The sequence below is a fragment of the Lagopus leucura genome, unplaced genomic scaffold, assembly GCF_019238085.1.
Source record: "Lagopus leucura isolate 7727_CA_CO unplaced genomic scaffold, USGS_WTPT01 Super-Scaffold_100001, whole genome shotgun sequence".
Classification (NCBI taxonomy): Eukaryota; Metazoa; Chordata; class Aves; order Galliformes; family Phasianidae; genus Lagopus; species Lagopus leucura.
The window spans coordinates 101994107-102016263 of NW_024962262.1; the positions used below are offsets into that span (position 1 = coordinate 101994107).

At 37.8% G+C, this 22157-nt stretch overlaps 1 protein-coding gene across 1 annotated transcript in view; it reads left to right on the forward strand.

Annotated features, from left to right (window-relative positions):
- MAN1A2 (mannosidase alpha class 1A member 2) overlaps positions 1-22157 on the forward strand; it is a 133241-nt gene that overhangs the window by 26633 nt on the left and 84451 nt on the right. Inside the window, exons 2-3 of the mRNA XM_042867256.1 lie at positions 5013-5268; positions 21947-22043. Of these exons, the coding sequence (XP_042723190.1) occupies positions 5013-5268; positions 21947-22043 (353 nt within the window). The remainder of the gene's footprint in view (positions 1-5012; positions 5269-21946; positions 22044-22157) is intronic.

The window sequence follows — 22157 nt, forward strand, 5'->3', positions numbered from 1 at the left end:
AAATTCATGTTTTTCAGTGAGGCTGATTCTTTGGAAAAAGAATTTAAATGTGTTAGCAAAACCATTAGTAGTTCTTGACAGAAGATAGGCTATCACTGGTCTGCAGAAGCTGCATTTTGAATAGGAGAAACATACTTACCAAATACATGAATTGCTCACTGAACATTTAAGAATCAAAACACTTTGGAACAGCTTTCAGGACTACAGATTATGGTTTCAGATTTAAAAACTGATACACATTTTCAGCTTCATCCATTACTGAAACAAGAACATTGCTGCCACATTAGAGTATGAGCAGTTTTTATATAATTGCGAGACAGTTACTGTCTTCCACAAGCGGGTCATGGATGATGTAAAAGTCTTTTTCTCTTTTTATGATAATGTTTAGCAACTCTGAAAGTTGTTTCTTTGTACTACATTTGAAGGAATGAAAGACTGTTAACTGTTCAGCAGTATTAATGAGATTGAATTTGATATAAAAAGGAGCTGAGTCATTTTACATTGTTTAAGTGAAATGTGAATGTGCTATGGATAGTACTGATAAAAAAGGCTGAAGAACTTCAGTTTGAAAGCCTTTCAGTGAATGCTTTCGTTAAAACATTGCATCATTTATCATTCTGAAATATAAGAAGGCAATAATGCTACTATTTCTCTTTTTTTAATGCAAGCCTAATAAGAAAAAAGAAGAAAAAACTAAGTGCTAATATGGCAGTTGGTGTAACAAAACATTTTGCTGAGAACATTCATGTTATCAAGTGATGTCAGATTTCATTAAATTGAGAATTAAATGTGCATTAAAAAAAGACCTTGAGCTTTTGTGAACTGAAGACTGGAGCCAAGGGGTGTAGGGGTGTATAAATTCTAACTTAAAAAATAGACTGGATATTTAGTGAAAACAGTCCAGATTAGTACACTCGGAGTTTGAACTGTTAATTTCTGGAACTGAAAGTTGGATTTACTACACTTTGATGTAGAGAATCCTTAGGGAGATAGCTGCTAATAGTCATACACTTTCCTCAAAATGGAACAGTCCACAGGGGTTGGTATGATAGTATTAAACTAAATGATACAAATATTTATCTGAATTTGACAACTAGTATCCTTACGGACTGTTAAATAATGTGTGTTGTTAATATTGTGTAATTGCTTTATGAAGTGGAATCTCTAAATCTTCTAGGTATCTTTAGCTTAAGTTGACTTTTGAAAGTAGCTTTTAACAAAAACTGTAAATTGTTTAAAAATCAGAAAATGCAAGTTAATACATTAACATTTCATTGAAGTATTTCAGCATGCTTTGTATCATCTACATTGAGTGATACTTTGGCCCGAATGTTCCTCTAAACATAAGCTTGCATTAACTAGCGCATTTCAAAACATAGTGGTCCTTATTTTACATCTCTTTTCTGTTATGAAATGTAGACTGTAATTGTTGCTTTAATACTTTAAGATTCCAGTTTCCAAAATGGTGCATTTGAAGCATCAGGAAAAGTTGGTGACTTCTTGTTTTTCTCCTTTGGCTTCATCTATTTTGTACTGACTAAACTGGTCAGTTTGTAGGTTCCACAGCAGGAGTGTAATGAGCTTCTTCCCACTCTAGTCTGCTTGAGTGCCATTTTCTTCTTCACGGTGATGAAAATGTTGGTACTACTTAAATTTTGCCAAAGACAACATTTTGGATTTTTTTCCATTCTTAAACTGTTATGTGATCTGCTATGTCCTTCTTAAGAAGCATGCTTAGTATGTAGTTCTGAAGGATACCTGCTGTACTTTCTTTTGGAAATCTGAATATTGATGTGCAGTAGCCAGATCATATTAATGAGGGTACTGTTTAGATCAGACCAGCTTTTAAACCAGTAAATGTGATTGTTACATTCAGCCTTGTCCTTTTAGGATAGCGGGTCAAGTTTCTGTCAATCAAGACTGACTTAACAGGTTGCTATATATACCTCCAGAAAAGCGCATCCTTAGACTAGTCTTAGTTGTTGGTAAAATATTTTGGTTTTTCATTTGCGGGTTGTTTTTCTGCCCCAGTTCAAATCATTCCAGTTCTGTAAATTATCTGGCAAAATCTTTAAATATAAAGTGCCTTGATTCCTCAGGTTTGAGATATGGCTTCTTGAATTTTTTAAATCCTTCCTGTAAGACACACATTATATTGGTACTTGAAACATTCCAGTAGTCATTATTAAAAATGCATTAGTCAGTTTAGAAAGAGCAGAATTACTTTCTTCTAAAACATGTAGGTTGCTCCAAAAGTAATGCCTTCTGTTTATATCAGTAGAAACTACAACATATACAAAGAGAACAACAATACCGTTTGGTAGAACCAGTTTTCTGCTACAAAACTCTATTTCTAAACAAAGTCTACCACTAGCTATGTATTCTCATAAGCAGTGATTAGGAGCCTGCATGCCATAGTCATTAAAAAAAGAAAGCAGCAGCAGAGATGATTTTTTTCCCCCTTCCCCCTCACTTTCACACCTGCTGTGTGGATGTTACTGCTAGGAAAATGTTGCCCATGTAGTCCATCTTTTATTGGCCCAAACAGGTGGAAGTCAGGAGATGCCAAATCTGGACTATACTGTTAGTATGGTAGGACAGTCAGCCAAAAATGGTATGGGGCCAGGTATTACTGTCTGGTAAGAGAGAGGTTGTCTTCTCTGGCCTGACTCTGGAAATTTGTGCCTTCAGCTTAGTCAGTGGTGTGGTGTTGCAGTCAGAGTTGATGGATTCCAGGGAATCTAGAAAGCTCACTCTCTTCCTATTCTGAAAGACAGTGCATATCACTTTACTCACTGAAGGCTGCTGCTTGAATGTTTTCTTTGATGGGGAATTCACGTAATCACTCTGCAGACTGCTGTTTTGAATCTGGTTAATAGTGGTGGCGTTATGTCTCGTCACTAGCAATGATGTGATCCGGAAAGCTGTCACCTTCAGCCTTGTGTTGGTTCAGTAGGTCCTGAAAAACTTGGATATGGTGTTCTTTCTGTTTCTATGTCAGCATTTGTGGAACCCACCTGGCACAAGCCTTGTAGTGTTCCAAGATTGCCACCATAGTTTCTGATGCATGAACGTTGGCTTCAATGCAGTTTCCTGGTAATAATCTGCTAATTTGCACAGATGAGCTGATTGAGGCGCTCTTCATTTTGTGGTATAACAGCTGCACATGACTGGAACATGGGTTGTCTTTCACATTGCTGTTCCCACTGCTGGAATGCACCACCCACTACATCATTGTGCTCACATCGACTGTTTGGTCTCCATAAACATTTAGTAAGCATCAGTAGATGTCACTGAGTGTCATTTTTCCATGTGGAGGTGTTCAGTTCCACACCTTTGCTTCATCTGACACTTCCATGTCAGATTGCATTTTGTCAGACTGCCCCTCTGCTACTGTCTGCTACATGACAACAAAATGCAATGAAATACTGTTGGGAAGGTTCAGGTTCTACTACTGTACCACCATCTGCCTCTGATGTTTGGGCAAACATAATAAAATAGGAGACATCACTTTCAGAGCAGCCCTTCTATAAAACATAACATATTGGCTTTATTCTTTAACTTCTTTTTGGTAAAGATGTAAAGAAGCAGTGTTCTGTGATCAACAGGACATGGTCTTGATGTATGAGGTTAATAAAAACTGTTTTGCTGTGCTTTGAAAGCTTGGTGAAGTCTGTCCATATCTCTAAATATTGCAACATAAATACTCTAGCACAGCACCTCAATCTGATACTTTGATTGAATCTCTGGGATGTTACTAGTTTATAATAGATGCCAGATATTTTTAATAAGCTTTGTAGGAAAAAAAACCTTTTCTTTATAAGTATATAATTGACAATTGTTGATCTAGTGTTTCTGTTTTCTCTAAATTTTGGATTGGCTTTTGATTGTCTTGTGTAAAGTGGTGTTTGCCCCCTTTTGTTGGGGGCAATACTTTTTCAATGTGTTGAAAGAAGATGTGATTTAGGACAACTTCTAGAAGCTGTTAGGCCATGGTTGGTTTATCTGACTTGGTATTTCTGACTTGGTATGCTGCGTGCCATCTTTGCGACGAATAAGCATTGTCGAGTGTCAGAAGGAAGAGTATATTGTTTCAGTCCTCACAACTGTCTTGTCTTACATAGTTATTGAACAACTCTGTATCCTTTTAAGTGTAAAATGATTGTGTTAAACTGAGAGTCTAATGTATATTTTTCCTTGCCTTGATGTATTTTTAGGTCTTTTTTCATTTGTTATTAGAATGACCTCTCAACACCAACTTTAAGACAGTAATCTTTATTTTTTGTCTGAAACTCAACTTCTGTTGTTCATTAAAGATCACAATGGAAGATGTGTTTGGAACAAGTTGTTGTTGGCTTTGGCAACAGTGGTTTTCAAAGTCTACTTTACTAGAAGCCTGTATGTTCTTAAATTGCTTTATAATTCTCTGCCTTTAACTTGTGAGGTTTATAGACCGTACTGTTTGGAATGAAAAGCATCAGATAAAAGGCAAAACATAACGTGTTGGGATTTGCAGCTAATGCTGCGGCTTCATTGCTCATAAAGGGAGTGGTGCAGTTTTCTGTAGCCGTTACTTCAGATCTGTACGTATGTACTTGTGTAGAAGGTGAGGAAGAACCCCTTTGATTATATTATTGATTATATTTAATTATTGATACATTGATTAATTGAATATTGATTATATTATTATATTTTTAATACCAATTGGTTGTTTGATGCTCTTATGCACACATCCTGTAACTGAAGTACAGGATGTAGGCCTTTTCACTTTCTAAATTCTTGAGTAGATGAGCAAAGGTGTAATTCAGAAAACTGTTTTCTCACAATGCAGTATAATGTGTACTACTTATCTTCTGAGATTCATTGCAAAAATAGTGTAGAAACTTGTCAGAATCACTAGAATTATTCCAAGTAAACCAACTTGGAATATGGCTTCACTTTTGAAGCTGCAATTTGTTTATAACCGATGTATTTTTTAGTAAAGAGTTGCTGACTAGCATTTGTGTCTCTAGAGAAGAAGAAGAGCGTCTGAGAAATAAGATCCGAGCAGATCATGAAAAGGCCCTGGAAGAGGCAAAGGAGAAATTGAAGAAATCGCGTGATGAGATTCAAGCTGAGATTCAGACTGAAAAGAACAAAGTAGTGCAAGAAATGAGAAAGAAAGACAGCAAGCCACTGCCCCCTGTTCCTTTACCAAATCTTATAGGGATAAACAGTGGAGAACCAGCAGACCCAGATATTCGAGAGAAGAGGAACAAAATCAAAGAGGTAAATACAACTTGTGTCTGGTAACAGTTATTTATACAGTATTCAGTTGTTGTTACATGAAACAATATAAGAAAAATAGGACTACAGATCTGCTTAATTAACAGTGAGTCAAAAGTATAAATCAAGTATTTTTTCATTTATCAAGACATTTTATTGCATTTTTTCTGCTGTTAGTGTTTGTATTTCTTGGGATAACAATTTAAAAATTATGTTAGGGATTTCTTGAATTAGGTATGGGGGTCAAAGTTTATCATTAACGAATGGAACAGGGGCAGTGTATTTGACTTTGTCAGGTTCCATTGAAAGCATATGGTCTTTTAGTGTGTCACAAGATAAATATTTAAAGTAGATGGGAAGATGGGGGGGAAAAAATAACCTACTTCTAATATTTGTAAATTTGCCAAGTTAGTATTTGTTTTTCAAATTGAGCTTTAAGTAACTCCTAAAGATAGGAGTTTAAGTAAGTTGTCTCATTTACCCGTAAAATATTCAAACTAATATGTTGGCTTAAGCTTTTGATTATGTGGCAGCCTACACCACAGAATACTGATTCTAATCTTATCCTTTTAACTTGTGACATTCATTGCAGTATTTTGCCTGGGTAATGCCAGTATCTTATTTACATCAGGCATTTTTCTGAGTCTGTATTTTTAATTAGTCTGACAGAAACATCATAGGCCCTTTTTTCTATCCCCTTCACATCCCCCCAGATCTTATTAGTTTTATGCCCCCAGGTCAGGTTTACAGACAAATGGTTCAGACCAGAAGTAGAGGGACACAAACTCTGTATGTAAAGAACATCTGGGACCTCAGGGCTCAGTTTCACTGAGTTTTGTAAGCTCATATAAATATGTCAGTCATAGAGCTGTCCTAGTTATAGGGAATTACCAAAGCTGGAGTATGTGACATGCAGTGGGTAGGTCACCCAGGTTCAAATTTTACTGTGGATATTAATGATGGCTATGTGAAATACATTCTTAACAAGTAATAAGCAATTCTTTATGTCTGTGGAGTGGTTCATTATTTGAACCTACAGATACCAAATCCTTTTTGTAATTTTAACTGGAATTTACTGTAGTTAAATACATCTTGAGTTTGTCACTAATGTTTTTAATGGGTAGAAAAATAATTTGAGCAAGCACTGAACACAGCTAAAGATGATGAACTGGTCTAAGAAAAAACCCTGAAGTTCAGTTAGATCAAACCTAGGACTAGAGGGAAAACTGAAAATCAGAATAGTAATCTGTATTACTGAAGTTTTGTCAGCAGGTATACTTTGTGAGGAAACAATTGCTTCAAGTTAAAACAGATTTTCTTGCTGATAACAAAAAAAAGGGAACTTTGGACAGTTTTTCTGATCTACACCTGAAGATGTAGCAATTTGTCTACATGGCTTAACTCTTGTGGTTCTTGCCATGTATCTCATGCTGTAGAAGGGTTTTTCTACTTTTTGTTCTAAGTGTGGAAGACATAAATGAGACTTTTTTTCTGCATTGTTTATGGCTGCTATTGTGGCATCTGAAGTGTGTAACTTTTATAGCCAGACAAAGATTTCATGGAATTATGCTTTAATTAGGTAAGTGCTTCAGTTAGGATATCATCATTTCTACTGAGCGTTCTTCACCAGTGTGACTGTTGTGCTTGATAATTCTGGATTGTACTAGCATGACAAAGATTCTTTGTTGTGTGAGTTGCCTTCACTGTGTCTGTCTTGATACTGATGTTGGTATCCTTCACGCATCTGACAGTAGAATATAAAAATAGAAGGCCCACTAGTCAGAATGGACAGATGAGTGCTGCTGAACCCAGTGTTGTTGCAGACTCACTTGCTTGGTGACTTCTGTACATACTTCAAGGTTTTGACATCTATGTGCAGTGCATATAATATGACTGAGATAAAACGTTGGCAAAGTACTATTTTGCCTGAAACCTGTTTTTGATATATCAGGTGCATAACTGGTTGCTGCAGTGATTCCAGAGATACAGTTCTACATGTTGAAATTTGTTACCATCATTACTCAGCTCATCTCACTGTGTTTTTTTTTGTTTGTTTGTTTTTTTCCACAACCACTCTAGAGTAACATAAATGGTTTTTGTAGTTGAGATGCAGAAATAAGAACAACAACAAAAAAAAATCTAGGAGACAATGTCTCCACCGTAGGTAGCCATCTAGCTATGTAACACTTCTAACACACAGCATAGTTGCCTGGATTAAGATGAAAAAATTGCACAGGGAAGTTCCTTGTGCTACTGAGGCTGCTTGTCAAGCTTTGAAATGCCAGGTGTTCCTGAGGAGGCAGTTGGCTCTTGCCTTGCTTTATTTTGAATTGTCCTGATGCATGTTTTGTGAGCACAGCATTCCTCAAACAGCTTTAGGCTACTTGAATTCACAAAATGAATGAATTTATGCAACCTACTTCACCTAGTACCACGTGGTGAAAATGTAGAATAAACTAGCTGATGTAACAAGCATGTGGGTATTTGCAGTTGGGAGGCAGACTAGTTTCTATCACATTTACAGATGTAAAAATGTATTGCTTTTTCTTTTGAAATACCATTTTGGTGAAGTCTTTTTTACATATTGCTGTATAAAAAGGTTTGGTTTTGGCAATTCTTCAATACGTTTTCTTTCAGAAAAGCACGTGTGAACTGAGATTGTAGAATGCTGTTGAGAGTTTCATTAAGTATTTTGAAAGCTTTAAATAATAGGAATGTTTGCTAAGCACAGAGAGGGATGCTTCTTAAGATTGTGGAATAATCTAGAAGCAGATTCTGCATCTCTTGCTTTTGAATTTTCTTGTTCAGTTTTGATATTTGTATTTAGTGTGTCACTATTCTGAGTTGGAACTAATTCACAAAATTATATAAATTTGTACACTGGCTCATCTTGTGCAGTAACAATTTCGACAATTCAAGTTCTTCTCAACTACTTACCATGAAAGCTTTGTAGTATTTTTCCAGTAATTGGGTTGCTCTTCTGACTCTAAAAAAGTTAGCATTTTTAAATCAATGAAATCAATTTAAATCAATTTTAATGATAAACACATCTAAAAATGATTATTGTTGGTATACTTTAACTTTGTACTAACTGTGTATAACAGTGGGTTTTTTTATACTAATGTAAACGTTAAATAGCTTTGTAAAGGGGCAAGCGGGATTTGTCTCATCTTTCAGAAGATTTTAAGATGTCTTTTCGAGGCTAATGCAGAGAAATTAGGAATATAACTGTTATTGAAAGTCGTTGGCTACCTTTCACAGTTAAATTAGACATAAATTGCATCATGAGCACTAGGAGTTTGGGGTACTTAATTTCCATTATGTCCTTTGGATAGTGTTCAGAGTATTTTTGCTTCACTTAAATGTAATCATTATGGATGTTATTCTGTTTTTCAATGTGTTTTGGTTCTTTAAAGAGTTAAGTTTTTCCTTTGACTGAGTAAATTCTTTTTTTAACAGTTGAACACTCTATTCAGAATTCAGGTTTCTTTCATTTCAGACTAAGGCTAATTTCACAGTATTGCCTTGCTGCCAGCCTTCAATTAATACACTTGTTAAAATAGAGTATTTAATCCAATAACCCATTCAGATTATTCTGTATATACTTTATTCTAAACAGTGAAGCGCTTATTTTAATCAAGTCCATAAACGGCAGTTCTGTGAACTATTGAAATTATGACCATATTAATTCTACATACAAACCTATATGTTTATATTACATACTGTTAATTTTACAAGGATGTAAAGAGTTGAGGAACGCTCATAGGAAGGTCAATAATTGGCTGTAAACATGGTTTTGATAACAGCGTTATGGGTTCTATGACCAGGGATCCCCATTTGCAGATGAGCAAGGGAGAGAGGCTCCATTTTACTATGTGAGGTGAGGGTCTCTTTGTCAGCAGAATGAGTGACCTCAGAAGGAGGAGGAGGTAGAGAGAAAGCTACCAGCAGCTCATCGAGGGTGTGATGGACAGGGTTGATAAATGAAAGACCTGGGGCAGTATCACAAAGAGATCACAGAAGTGATGAAACAGGGATTTCTAGCACTTGAATGTAAGCAAGGAAGTTTATACAAGACACTCAGGAGAAATCTAAAAAACCTCTACTGGGAAATTAGCATGCTGAAGTGTGTCTTTGGGGTCCATGTACTTGAATGTACGCAGTGCAGTGAATAAACATAATGAAACAGTGACTTAGGTACAGCAGCAAGGCTGTAGTCTCCTCAGAATCAGGGAGACATGGTTGGATGGCACCATGAGTGGAGTGTTCTGACAGAATTAAATGCTCTTTAGAAAAGGCTGACTGGGAAGATGAAGAGGTGTAGTTTCCCTTTGTGACACAGCAATTTAAATACATGGAGCTTTGCCTGGGGATGGATAATAAGCTGAGACATTTTTGGTAAGGATTAAAGAGGAGATGAGGGTGATGCTGTAGTGGGTGTTACAGGCCACCTGACTGGGAGGAACAGGCAGATGAGACCACTGTAAACAGATTTGCAGACCCTCGTGAGGGATGTCAGTCAGCCTGATATAGAATAATTTAGGTTGGAAAAGACCCATCAAGATCATCAAGACCAATTTTAACGTAACACTACCAACTCCACTACTAAATCATGTTCCCAAGCATGACATCCACATGTTTGTTAAATACTCTCATAGATAGGGACCACCCACTTCCCTGGCCTGTTCTAATGCCTAACCAGTCTTCATATCCATATCCATTCTTCATATCCATGAAGAAACTGACATCTAACCTAAACCTCCCCATGCACAACTTGAGGCATTCTGTGCTGTTATTTGTCATCTGACAAAAGAGACTGACACTGCACTGCAACTTCCTTTCAGGTAGTTGTAGAGGGCAAGTTCTCCCGTCAGCCTCTTCTTCATGCTAACCCACTAACTTAACTCCTGTGACATCTTGTTTTCTAAAACCCTTCACTAGCTTTGTTACTTTTTCTCTGAATGCATTCCACAGCAACTCAGTCCTTCTTGTAGTGAGGGACCCAAAACAGAGCATAGTACTTAATGTGTGATCTCACCAGTGCTTAGTAGAGGAAAACAATCTCTTCCAAGTTTTGGGATACCACTGATCTTCTTGACCACCTTGACGCACTTCTGGGTAGTGTTCAGCTGGCTGTTGACCAGCAGCCCCAGGTCCTTTTCTGCTGGGAAACTTTTCAGCCACTCTTCTCCAAGCCTACACTACTGCCTGGGGTGGTTGTGATCCAAATGTACCATCTGGCACATACCCTTATTGAATGCTATTCAGTTGGATGTGGTCCATTGATCTAGCCTACCAATATTCCTCTGAAAAGCCTTTTTACCCTTTCATAGCCTCATGGTGTAATTGTAGTTCTGAGATGCCTATTTCAAAGGTCATAAACTCTTTTTCTTCCTATGTTCCAGAAGAAACTCTCTTCATCCAGGTCTGTTGTCTTCTCTGCTCAAGTGGGGCATCTTTCCTGTCAGTTCCCTCACTACTTGTCAGAAATTTGTACTCAATACATTCTGAGAATCTCCTAGTTCCCTTCTCAGCTGTATTGCATTTGGAAAGTTGGAGTCTCCCTTGAGAATGAGTGCTAGCAATCATGACATTTCTAGCTGCTTTTAGAATATTTTGCCTACTACTTCATCATCTTTGGGTGTCACAAATCTGTGGGTCCAGATGGGATCCACCTGAGAGTGCTGAAGGAGCTGGTAAACATGACTGCTAAGCTGTTTCCTATCTGTCGGTGGACCTGGTCAAACAGAGAGTTCCCAGATGACTGAGTGAAAAATAGATGTAGAAGCAGAGGGAGTGGGGATGGGTGGCCCTGGAAAGAATAAAGGGATGCTATTGGGATGTGTTTTGACAGAGTCAAGAAAGCCAAAGCACAGGTAGAATTGAACTTGACAAAGGATGTGAAAAACTACAAGAAGGAATTATTTAAATACATTGGGCAAAAGAGAGTGTACCCCTAATAAATTAAAAAGGAGAGCTGCCCTGTTCAGACATGAAGAAGGTGAGGGTTCCAGTGTTTCACAGAGGGTGGTGGAGCACTGGAACAGGTTGCCCAAGGAGGTTGTGGATGCCCCATCCCTGGATGCGTTCGGATGTGGCTCTGAGCAGCCTGGTCTAGTGGTTGGTGACCCTGCCTGTGGCAGCCTGGTTGAAATTAGATAATCATTATGGTTCTTTTCAACCCAGGCCATTCTCTGATTCTACGATATCATCCAAGTGATAGAGAAGCCGGTAGGAGAGATGTTCTGCTAGATCTCGTACCGACAAAGAGGGGCCTGTTAGGGATATGCAGATCAATGGCAGTTGACTTCAATGACTGTGAGATAGTGGAGTTTAGGATCTTGAAGGGAGAGAGCAGGGGAGAAGCAAAAACACAGTGATGGACTTCAGGAGAGCAGGCTATGGCCTCTTCGAGGATGTAATTACTGGAATCCCATGGCGTATAGCCCTAGAGAGAGAAGCCCAAGAAAGCTGGTTAGTATTCAAGGATCATCCCCTCCAAACTGAAGATGGATCCATCCTAACAAAGAGGAAGTCCAGTGAAAATGTCAGGAAACTTGCTTGGATGCACAAGATAGTCCTGGCCAAACTTGATCACAAGAAGAAGGCATACAGAAGGTGGAAGCAAAAGCAAGTAACTTGGAATTAATACAGTGACACTGTCTGAAGATGTAAAGGTGAAATTAGGGAAGTGAAAGCCCGAATGAAATTGAGCAAGAGATGTCAAAGATGACTAGAAGGGCTAAATGAGATGGGAAGCCTGGTTATATAAGAGATGGAAAGGACTGAGGAATTGAGTCTTCTTTGTCTTTCTTTACTAGTAAGGCTGGTCATCATGAATCCTAGGCTCAGAACGTCACAGAGAAAGACTGGAGCAAGGAAGACACTTCCGCACTGGAACAGGGTCAGGCCAGGGAATACTTAGAATCTGGACATACATAAGTCTGTAAGCCCAAATATCATCACATGGGCTCATGAGTGAGGAGGGAGTTGGCTGGGCCCAGTCTGTTGGAGATCTTAATTAATGATTAGGTTGATAGGGCACGTCTGCTGCTGTCACAACTGGAAGGAGCGACTGGAACAACAGGGGGTTGGCTGTGCTGCCATTATGAGGGACCTGGACTTGTGCTCCATCCGGAGGCTGGAGAAATTGGCTGATAAGAGCCTTTTTGAAGTTCAGAAGAAAGTGCAAAGCCCTGTGTTGATGGGGAACAGTCTTATACTGGAGAGAACCCATTCACTAGTGGGCCATGAAGATGATTATCAGACTAGACCTCTCACAAGAGGGAATGCTGAGAGAGCTGGGTCATCTAAACCTAGAGAAGGCTGAAGGGGTGGAATGGGAGTATTGAATTAATGTTTATAAATACTTGAAGGGAGGCACAGAGCCAAACTTCTTTTCCGTGATGCCCTGTGCCACCACAGAAAAAAGACAGTGGGCATAAACTAAAACACACAGAACCTTGCCTCTGAACATCAGGAAGCAATTCTGTTCTGGGAAAGCACCTGCAAAGGTTGTTCAGAAGTTTTGGACTCTCCTCCTTAGGGATCTTCAGGAGCAGTCTAGACATGGGCCTGGGCTGTTTGCTCTCAGTAAGCCTGCTTGAGCAGGACTAGGTGACCTTTGGAGGTCCCTGTCAACCTTAGCTGTTCTGTGAAGTCTGTTGTCTAAGCCTGCCAGCTGAAAGGAAGCTTTACCAGAATGTAACAAATGTGCAGTTAAGTGAATGGAGTGAAATAGTTCTTGTGTTGTAGGCTTCAAAGATATATTGGCAAAGTCTAAGAGTCCTCTGGAGCTTTTGTTCTACTTGTCCTGTATTCATTGTGATACACAATCATGTAAGAAGGCAGTCCTAATTGTACCCTTTATTCATTAAAAGGTTGAGTATTGTTCAAAGTTGTGAAGTGAAGGAGATGCTGATTTTGCCTACGCTTGCTTCTTGAGCATTTTAAAAACTTTCTAAGCTTCATGACACAGGCTTGAAAGGAGATTTTTTTAATTGATATTTGAAAAGTTGTTTTTAACGCAGCAAGATTTTGATTCTGTTCCAAAAAGATGAGCAAGACATTTAAGCAAAAGTTGTTGCAAGCCATCGTCAAGTGTGTCACCTCTGATCTCTGCATGTCCTTTTTAAAACATATGACACCTGCAGAAGAAATCACTGTTCAGTTTGGATGCATCAAATGAGTCAGAAACAACACTTTGGTTGGGAAACCCAATGTCTGCCAGTGAAAGTGAACTTAATCTAGACTTCCATAAATCCATTCAAATCTTTGAGTGCATCTTATTTTAAAATGTGAATTCTAATATGGTACCTTATAGAGGACAGGTTTTTACTTAAGAGAGGAGAATTTAATATTAGTGGAGGAAATTCTGGAAATATTTTTATAATTGTACTGAAAAGATAAGTGATTAAAATGTGCTTTCATCATGGTCTTTGTTGCTCAAGAAACTCCTAACAATGTTGAGAAGTAACAGCTTTAAAAGTAGCAGAACAAATGGATTCCTATGGCTTTCTGACTGCCATAGCCTTATGCCACTCACTGTTCCTCTCTCACACGTACATTGCTGTGAACTTCCTCTTGTCTTCTAATTTGACTGTATGAATTGCAATGTATTTTGTGTTTGGTTTGGAGCCACCTGTGTGCTAAATGCTGCCACATTGAAGAAATAAAGGAGTGGATTAAACTACCTTTCTCTCAGTTGGAGTTGTAATTTGTGTCCATCTTCCTTACAGAGACATTGATTTCCTTTTGTTTCTCAGAAAAATTAGAGGTCTGAAATGGCAGATTCCTCCAACTCTGTGAAATCAAGCTTGAGGTTAGACAATGGATTCGAAGAGTAGTTCACGTGTGGCAAATGGCAGAAATATAGACAGCGAGATTGCCTAAGTCTTATTCTCTTAAGAAATCAAATTTAGGAAAGTGGCAGTCCTGTATCTGAATTCTGTTTTGTGCACTTATTGAGAGAAGAGCTATGAAGAAAACTTATTTAATCATGTGGAGGTCTTTTTATACTGCATAACTTCTCTTTTCATAGTTAAACATTCATGGTTTCCATGCTAATCCCATTTATTTTTGTAACTGCACTATTTCTGTTCTAGCTAAATTGCCTGTTTTCTGTGGAATTTCTTTCAGCAATTAAAAACAAATTGAATGAAATTGCTTTCAATATATTATTTTTGTTTTCACAGTCACTTGGGTAGGGCATCTGTTTTTAGCAATGTTTCAGTATTTTGTTAAGATTTTTGCGTTGTATTTTATAGCTTGCTACATCTGCCTTTGATCACAATAAAAATGAACTACTACAAATACTACTACCTACCTTTTTCAGTATTTAAGATAACACTCCCTCTGTGTGTGTGAGTGCGTATCTGTGTGTATGTTTTAGTAAGTGGCTCTGTTTCAACACTCCTGTAGTGTTCTGGATTCTCAAGTGTAATTCAACCTATTGAAAGCAGCTATGTTGGCTTTAAGCTAGCTTTGCTGTACTTTTTGATGATTGCCATCTCATTTTTACTGAACGACATCTACATAAAGTCAAGGTGGACTCATTTTCATCATGACATAGTATAGCCTTTTGGCAAAATAATTTTCAATGACTTTATCAGATTGAAAGTTGTTTGATCAGTTCTTTGGCCAGTACAGGCAATTTTGGAATGTCCTTGTCACAGATTTGTGTCTGTGCATGCTGGGTGATTGTATGGTATAAGAAAACTAATTTTAAAGTCGTTTAAAATTATGCTTATGAGAAGTCTTGCAATTTGTTGTACTTAACCTGCTCAGGCAGGAGAAGGAAAATAAAACTTATCTGCGTGGCTGGTGCAGTATTACAGCAGCATGGCCTAGATAGCTTGCTTTGGTTGGTAACTTAAAGCGCCCACTAATGTGAAGAATGCATGTGCGTTTGAGGACATTTAAAAAACAAATCAGTTCCTTCAATTTCTAGCAATTGCAGAATTCTCTCGCCAGTTGTACTGGTAAAAGAATGTTAAAAATTCAAGAAGATCTCTAAAAACAAAGTTATCTTCTTTCAGGCCATTGTGACAAAAACTGCTTTTCAACAATGAACACATCCACAGTATTTAAAATTTTTAAATGCGAAGTAAAAATCAAGGAAACAAATACTGTATTTCTCTGATACAGTCAGCCAAATGAAAATAAGCAAAACCCCAGGAAAGCTAATTGTTGCAAGAACTGTTAGGTTTCTCTGAAATCTAATGGAACTGCTTGCTGTGCTTTACATTTTGAATTTTGTACTTCCTTTTTTTTCCTGTACTATGGAGATTTTGCTAGCAAAAATTGTGAGTTCTGGTTGGATGGAAAGTACAGTATGTTAAATTTCAGAAGACATAGAGCACAAAGTATTTTGCAGGTAGGAAACTCTGATTGGAAAGCAACAGTATCCTCTTAAACATGGTAAAAATTGTACTATCTGCTGGTCATTTTTGGAGGATTTCTTTTGTAGCCCTTTCTCTATTTCCCAGAGCAACATAAAATATAAGAACATTAAAAAATTGTTTGATATAAATACTTTGAGGCTGTGTTTCTGAATTGCTGTGTATCAGTGACTTCATAAAATATCATTGTGTGAACTACTAGTAGTTGATCAGCCAACTCTTTTGTGGTGTGTTCAGCTAACACGTAGACCATGTATGTATGCTTCTTCAGTACCTGACGCTTTCAACAATTAGTGTGTTCTGGGACTTGGATTCTTGGTCTGCATTGCTGGCATCTATTCTTTTTTTCTGCTTATCAGTGGACTAGAAGGTGATTAAGAAAGTTTTTTTTTTCTTGAAGGATTCAAGACAGGATCAAAGAACTACAGTCTCCTATGTTTGATGAATTAACTAACAGATCAACAGAAACCAAAAGAGGGAATAAAGTAGTTGAGCACATACCAAAGATTTTCCGGTGTTTTTTTTTTTCCTTTTAATGATGATCGTGGTAACGAAAGAAGGAGACCTTATGGCCATATGCACGATAAAAACATTTGGCAAGGTTCAGCTGTCGAACTAAAGTAGGTAGTCTTGGGTTTGAGGATGATGTCTCTCTTTTGTCCTGGAGAAACTGGTTGACTGCAGGAAGCAGCTTTGTCAACACAGAAATTCAAAGTAGAAAACTGGAGCCTGACAGAAGAATTGCAGAAAAATCTAGTGGGATTGAATGATTAATCATATAAAGATAAAATGATCCCCACTGGGACTGGGAGAGGATGAAATTAGAACTTGACACTTACTATGATAAGGTATGAGGTGATTTGTTTCCCACTTGAGAATTGAGAGCTTATTCTTTGGGAAGGTCACTCATAGCGCTTAATACCAGACCAAAAAAAAAAAAAAGTGTTTCAGGAAGGGAAGATGAAATAGACAAAGTTCATTTGCTAGTGTGTGGACATAGCATCTTGTATTCTCCGTGTAGTTCTAGTCTCTCAGTTTCAAAAGAGTGTGGTAAAACTGCTGAAAGTACAAGAATAAGCTGATGAAGATTGGTTAAATTGTCTGAAAAAGCAAGAGTGGAAGCACTGCTTTATAGTGGCTGGTGTGCAGTTCTGTTACAAAGATAATCTATGAGATTTCTGAACACAGGATTAGTTAAACCCGTACCTCTACCAGGTTCACTTGTTCTCTGTTAATAAAAACACAGAACAGATACCAAAAAAACAGATTCACTAGGTTAAAAAAAAAATCAAAACACTTTTGGCTTTTTTACAGAAGCAGAGTAGTCAGTTCACTGCTGTAAACTTTCCACATTTGTGCCATTGACGTCTGCTGTTTCAGTTCTTACCAAACTGCAGTATTGTCCCCTTGGTTCCATCAGATATCTTGGGCTTCGGGTCTTTTATGCATACAGTTAAGTTCTCCATTTTGCATTAATGTGATCGACGTTTTTGTTTTGATATAATAATGGATCTGTTGCTAGTTATATCAGAAAATGAAGACAGTTTTCTGTGTCTTAAAGCGTGTTCCAAGCAGATTTTTTTGCATGGCAGAGGTTTAAATGGATACTTTAGTTGCTGTTTAGGTAGAAATTTGTAGTTTTTGGAAGAATGAAATAATGATTTTTCTAATTATCTTCAAGCATCTGAGTATCAATACATTAAAAAGATCATTCCTTTCTAGTCACAGCAGTTCTCAACAAATTGATTTATTTGCTTATTTTGTAGGACTAGGATTTAGTTTTCTAAGTTAAATCTCTACCCTGTTTGAGGAACTGAAAAGAGGCCTTAAGGAATAATAGTTCAAGCCAGACTGCTTCAGTGTACTGCTGTAGTGATGAGACTATCCAACAAAAGTCATTTCCGTTACTGTAATCTCCCTTTGTTGTTGAAAATATGATTTTGTTAAAAGACATCATTACAATTCTGCCTTTATGAAATACCAATTTCTTAGCAAGCACAGTGAATAAGATCCGATGAACCAGGTGCACGTGCTCTAAAGTAAAAGGATCTAAGTATTTTTTATGTACAAAAGCAGTTTCATTTGAGACACATCCTGCTTTTTGCTGTTCTGGCAGCAGAGTCCAAATTAATCTTTTTGTAGAACTGTCATGCTTTACACGCTCTGTTGCCTTGCTGACTTTGGATGCATCCCGTGATAAATATTTTTGAGACTGGTATGTAATGAACCTATTCTAATAGGATTTGTTTTCTGTCAAGAATCGGTCATATGGAATTAATAGAACCAGTGAGAGTTCCATCAGTAATATGTTCATTCTCTGGTGGCCATATGGTAAGATCTTTGTATTATATGCCATCAAATGCCAAGGGCTTACTATAAGCGTGTTATTTATAGTTCCTGAGCCAAAGTAATATCCTCTGCTAGAGTTCTAGCAGTCAGAGGTGTGTCTTCTGCCATCTCCCAAACTTCTGTTCCCAGTTAATATAGGTGTGTATCCTGTTACTACATCCGGCAGCAACACAAATCTCACGTTGTTACCAGATCTCTTGGTATATAATGCTTACAGATCTCAATATTCTGTACAAGAGCTGCGGGATTTCTCATGTATGCAGTTGTCTGCTCACCTGATACGCTGAAGTCTTGGCTCAGTGGTAGGCAAGGATATCACCTTCTGTACCAGAATAATTTGCAGTGTTTGTCTGGAACAAATTGGTTGGTTTGCTAATGTGAAAATAATAAAAAGATCCTTGGAGAATTATAATTTCAGTTCCTTTGTTTCCTGTTTGGGAGAGGCAGAGGAGATATGGCAAACACCTGCTCATGTTTGTGCAAGTAGCCTATACTCTTCAAAATATAATTTCCTTTCTCAGAATGTTAGTCAGTACAGTCAACTATGTCTTAGTCTCTCATGTTTGACAGTGCTTCTGTATCTTCTTAGGTTACTTTTCCATCAATTGATTAATCTGGTGAAATTAGTTCCTTTACGATGTCTATCTTACAATTTCTCTGAAGATGACATTCAGGTATCTTAGAAACTTTAAGATTTTTGAAACTTGCAGTGGTGTATACTTTATGCAATGTGTGTCGTTTCCTCAGAACTAAGCGATCTGCTTACAAACTTTTTTTTTTTTTTTTTAAACAGAATTGTACCTTCTCCTCAGTTTCCCAGTAGGCGTAACAAATTGGAACAGTGAAATATTCCCTGATTAATATTCTGCCATGAGTAAACAACGTATTGCTCTATCTTTTGGTCTTAGCCAATTTGTTATCTATGCTGATATTTGTCTACAATTTGTCTGAGACTTTTCCAGAGCTAAAATATCAGTAGTGACTTGATTCTCAGTTGTGAAAAATGTCGTTGATGCATTCTAAGGTCTTAGAAGCTCATTTCCCCTTTTGTGGAAGAAGATTGGCTAAAGCTCCTGTTGTTTAGACATCTGTTATCAAACTTAGATACAGAGCTCGGTGGTAACTTTTAGCTCTACACTCTAGTGCTTTCTAAAAATACAAGTCTGTTTTTCTTCAAAGTAGTGTTTTTAGGACTTTATGTTCTCTGTGTGATTTTATGCACAATAATTCAGGAAGACCTTGACTGTCCCGTCCCATCCTTAAGTAGCCCCATCTGATCTCGTAAGTGACCTTGCTTTAGTCTAGAGGTTGGAATAAAGACATTCTGAGGTCCCTTCCAGTCCGAGTGAAGCTGTGATTCTTGATTCTATCACCATAAGTTAATAAAAAGAAAAAAAAATTGTTTGTTTCTGGATAATATTGGTAGGAACTCTCAGAGCTGTGCTATCCGTGATCGGCTTTTTTACTGTATTTAGTCATTCTGCAGTTTTCTTATGCTAGTAGAGGTTCTCTTTGACTGAGCCATCTTTGTTTGAGTAGCTGTTAATTATAGAGACATGTGCTTGTTAAACACTGAGGAATGTGTCAGTGCTAATGAAATGGCTCTTTTCTCCTCTTTTAGTGTTCTCTTTTTCTTACAAGTTCGTGCCCTGCTTGTATATCTCTGCTAAGTTCCAGGTTATCACCCAGGCATAAGCTGACTCCCTCCAAGCTTCTCCTGTCTCAGTTGATGTTCAGACAAATTATGGCTGCGTGGTTTGGATAGGGTTCTCATGATGGTTGTAGAGAGACAGTGACTTGTACTTTGCATCTCTCAGCAGCATGGATGCAGTTTGAAAGGCTTGTGTATACTGGATGTTGACTTCCAGTGAGTCCTAGACTTAGTGAGAGAAAAGAGCTGTTGTATGCCTTATGTTAGATAATGCTTATGAGCCAACATCTGCTTGTTGCTTAAGATTTTCTCTGGGTATGGTGATGGATTAAAATAAGAATGCTACATTCTTGTAAATCATGCAGTTACTTGCTACAATATAATCAGTTTCTTAAGGGGTTAGCATAGGTCTTTAAGTTGCATTAGTGTAGTTCTGTTTTTCTTTTTTTCCTTTTAGGGAGCTTTTGTCAAACTTTATGGAAATGAGTATTTAATTTCTGTACATTTTCTGGAGATTTTTGTTTATTTAATAGTATTTTAATACCACTTTTAAAAGTCATAGTAGAAAAATGAAATATGTACAGCACTGTGGATACAACTGCATGACTGTTAATTCAGGAGTCTTCTTCAGAATAAGTTTGTTCCTAACTTCCTTCTGTCTGGGGAAGTGATTTTTAAGAATCAGATTTTTTCCTGTTACCTACTTTGATCTGCTTATGGAGCCATTGGAGAGGGTTCAGAGGAGGGCCAAGAAGACAATTGGAGGGCTGAAGCACCTCCCTGCGAAGACAGGCTGAGGGAGCTGGGCTTGTTCAGCCTGGAGAAGAGAAGGCTGCAAGGAGGCCTCATTGAGCCTTCTAGTATTTAAAAGGAGATTATAAACAGGAGAAGAATCAACTTTTTATATGGGTAGATAGTGTTAGGATGAGGAGAAATGGTTTTAAGCTCAAGGAGGGAAGATTTAGATTGGATGTCAGGGGGAAGTTCTTCACAGAGACAGTGATGAGGTGCTGGAACAGGCTGCCCAGAGAGGTTGTGGATGCTCTGTCCCTGGAGGTGTTGAGAACTGGGTTGGATGGGGCCCTGAGCAGTCTTGTCTAGTACTAGATCTGTGGGTTGGCGGCCTTGCCTGTGTCAGGGCGTTGAAGCTTGATGATCTTTGAGGTCCCTTCCAACCCAAGCCATCCTATAATTTAGGTAAGCAGTATGATTATACTGCAGTTCTGTACTTTCAGTTTTACAGTTTTGTGGCTGCAGAATTTCAGCTGTATGCAAACGAAGAAATTATTGCTTAGCAGATGATATGTGCAACTAATAGCCTTGTGCAATGTATATTGGGATAATAATAGCAGGGTGGCAAAGTCTTTGGTGGCAGCAAATGAGAACAAGCTGAAACGAATCAGCTGCAGGGGTAAAGAACTGCTTACCTTTGGAAGGTCTCAGGTAGGCAGGGATTTCCAGCAAGAGCTGCTCTCACCCCCACTGCCAACCCTTAAATGAGGTCTGGGAGGGGCTGGATCCTGGCTCCACCCCTTCCAGTCACTCAGGTGCATCATGTACCTCCGCTTCCCTGGGTTGGCCTTGCCTTCCCAGTAGGTGCTCAATCACTGTTTCAGGCTGTGACTTAGAATTTCCATTACACTGTGGACCAACAAGATTTTGGTGATTGTTTCTTTTTAGTAATGGAAACTTCTATTAAAAGGAAAATGTCATGGAAACAGATACTTCAGGAACAGTAAGCTGTAAATAAATTGTCTACTGCATCATTTGTTATGCTTCCTAAAGATCAAAGCTTTTGCTGTTTGTCATGGTAGAGTCTGTTCCACAGTATATCTCTGTCAAGTAGGTGTTCCCAATAAGAAAACAAAAAGTACGATACCATTGTAAGATTATGCTGTTGCATCAGACTATGACTAAGCAAATAAATCCCTTTTGAGCTTCAGGTATTATTAGATTTTTTTCTTTTGGATAGCTGCTTAGGAGTTAGGCAGTATTTTTACTGATTCCTTAATGTCTGTGTATGTATTTAAGGCAAAGAAAATGGAAGTGAACTAATACAGAGCATCCTGTAACTCAAGTCAAATAGACTTCTGTTTTCAGAAAATGCTTGCAATATAGCGTTTGATTTCTTTAGCAAGCAGAAATAATGGCAAAATAATTATCAGTATGCTCTAATGAATAAGGAAGATGAAGTCTCAAATAAAGAATGAAATACTGTATTACTGTATTTTATGAAGTAGTTTCAGAATATAACTGAATCTTGGCTTTTTTCCTCTCTCAGATGATGAAGCATGCCTGGGACAATTATAGGCAATATGGATGGGGACATAATGAGCTCAAACCAATTGCCAGGAAAGGACATTCCACCAACATATTTGGTAGGCTATATTTTCTTTTCTTTTTTTTCCTTTTTTTTTTTTTTTTTTTTTGTTCATGCTGTCCTCCTTGAATGTCTACTCAAGCATTCTGTTTTAATATAAATCTTGAAATGT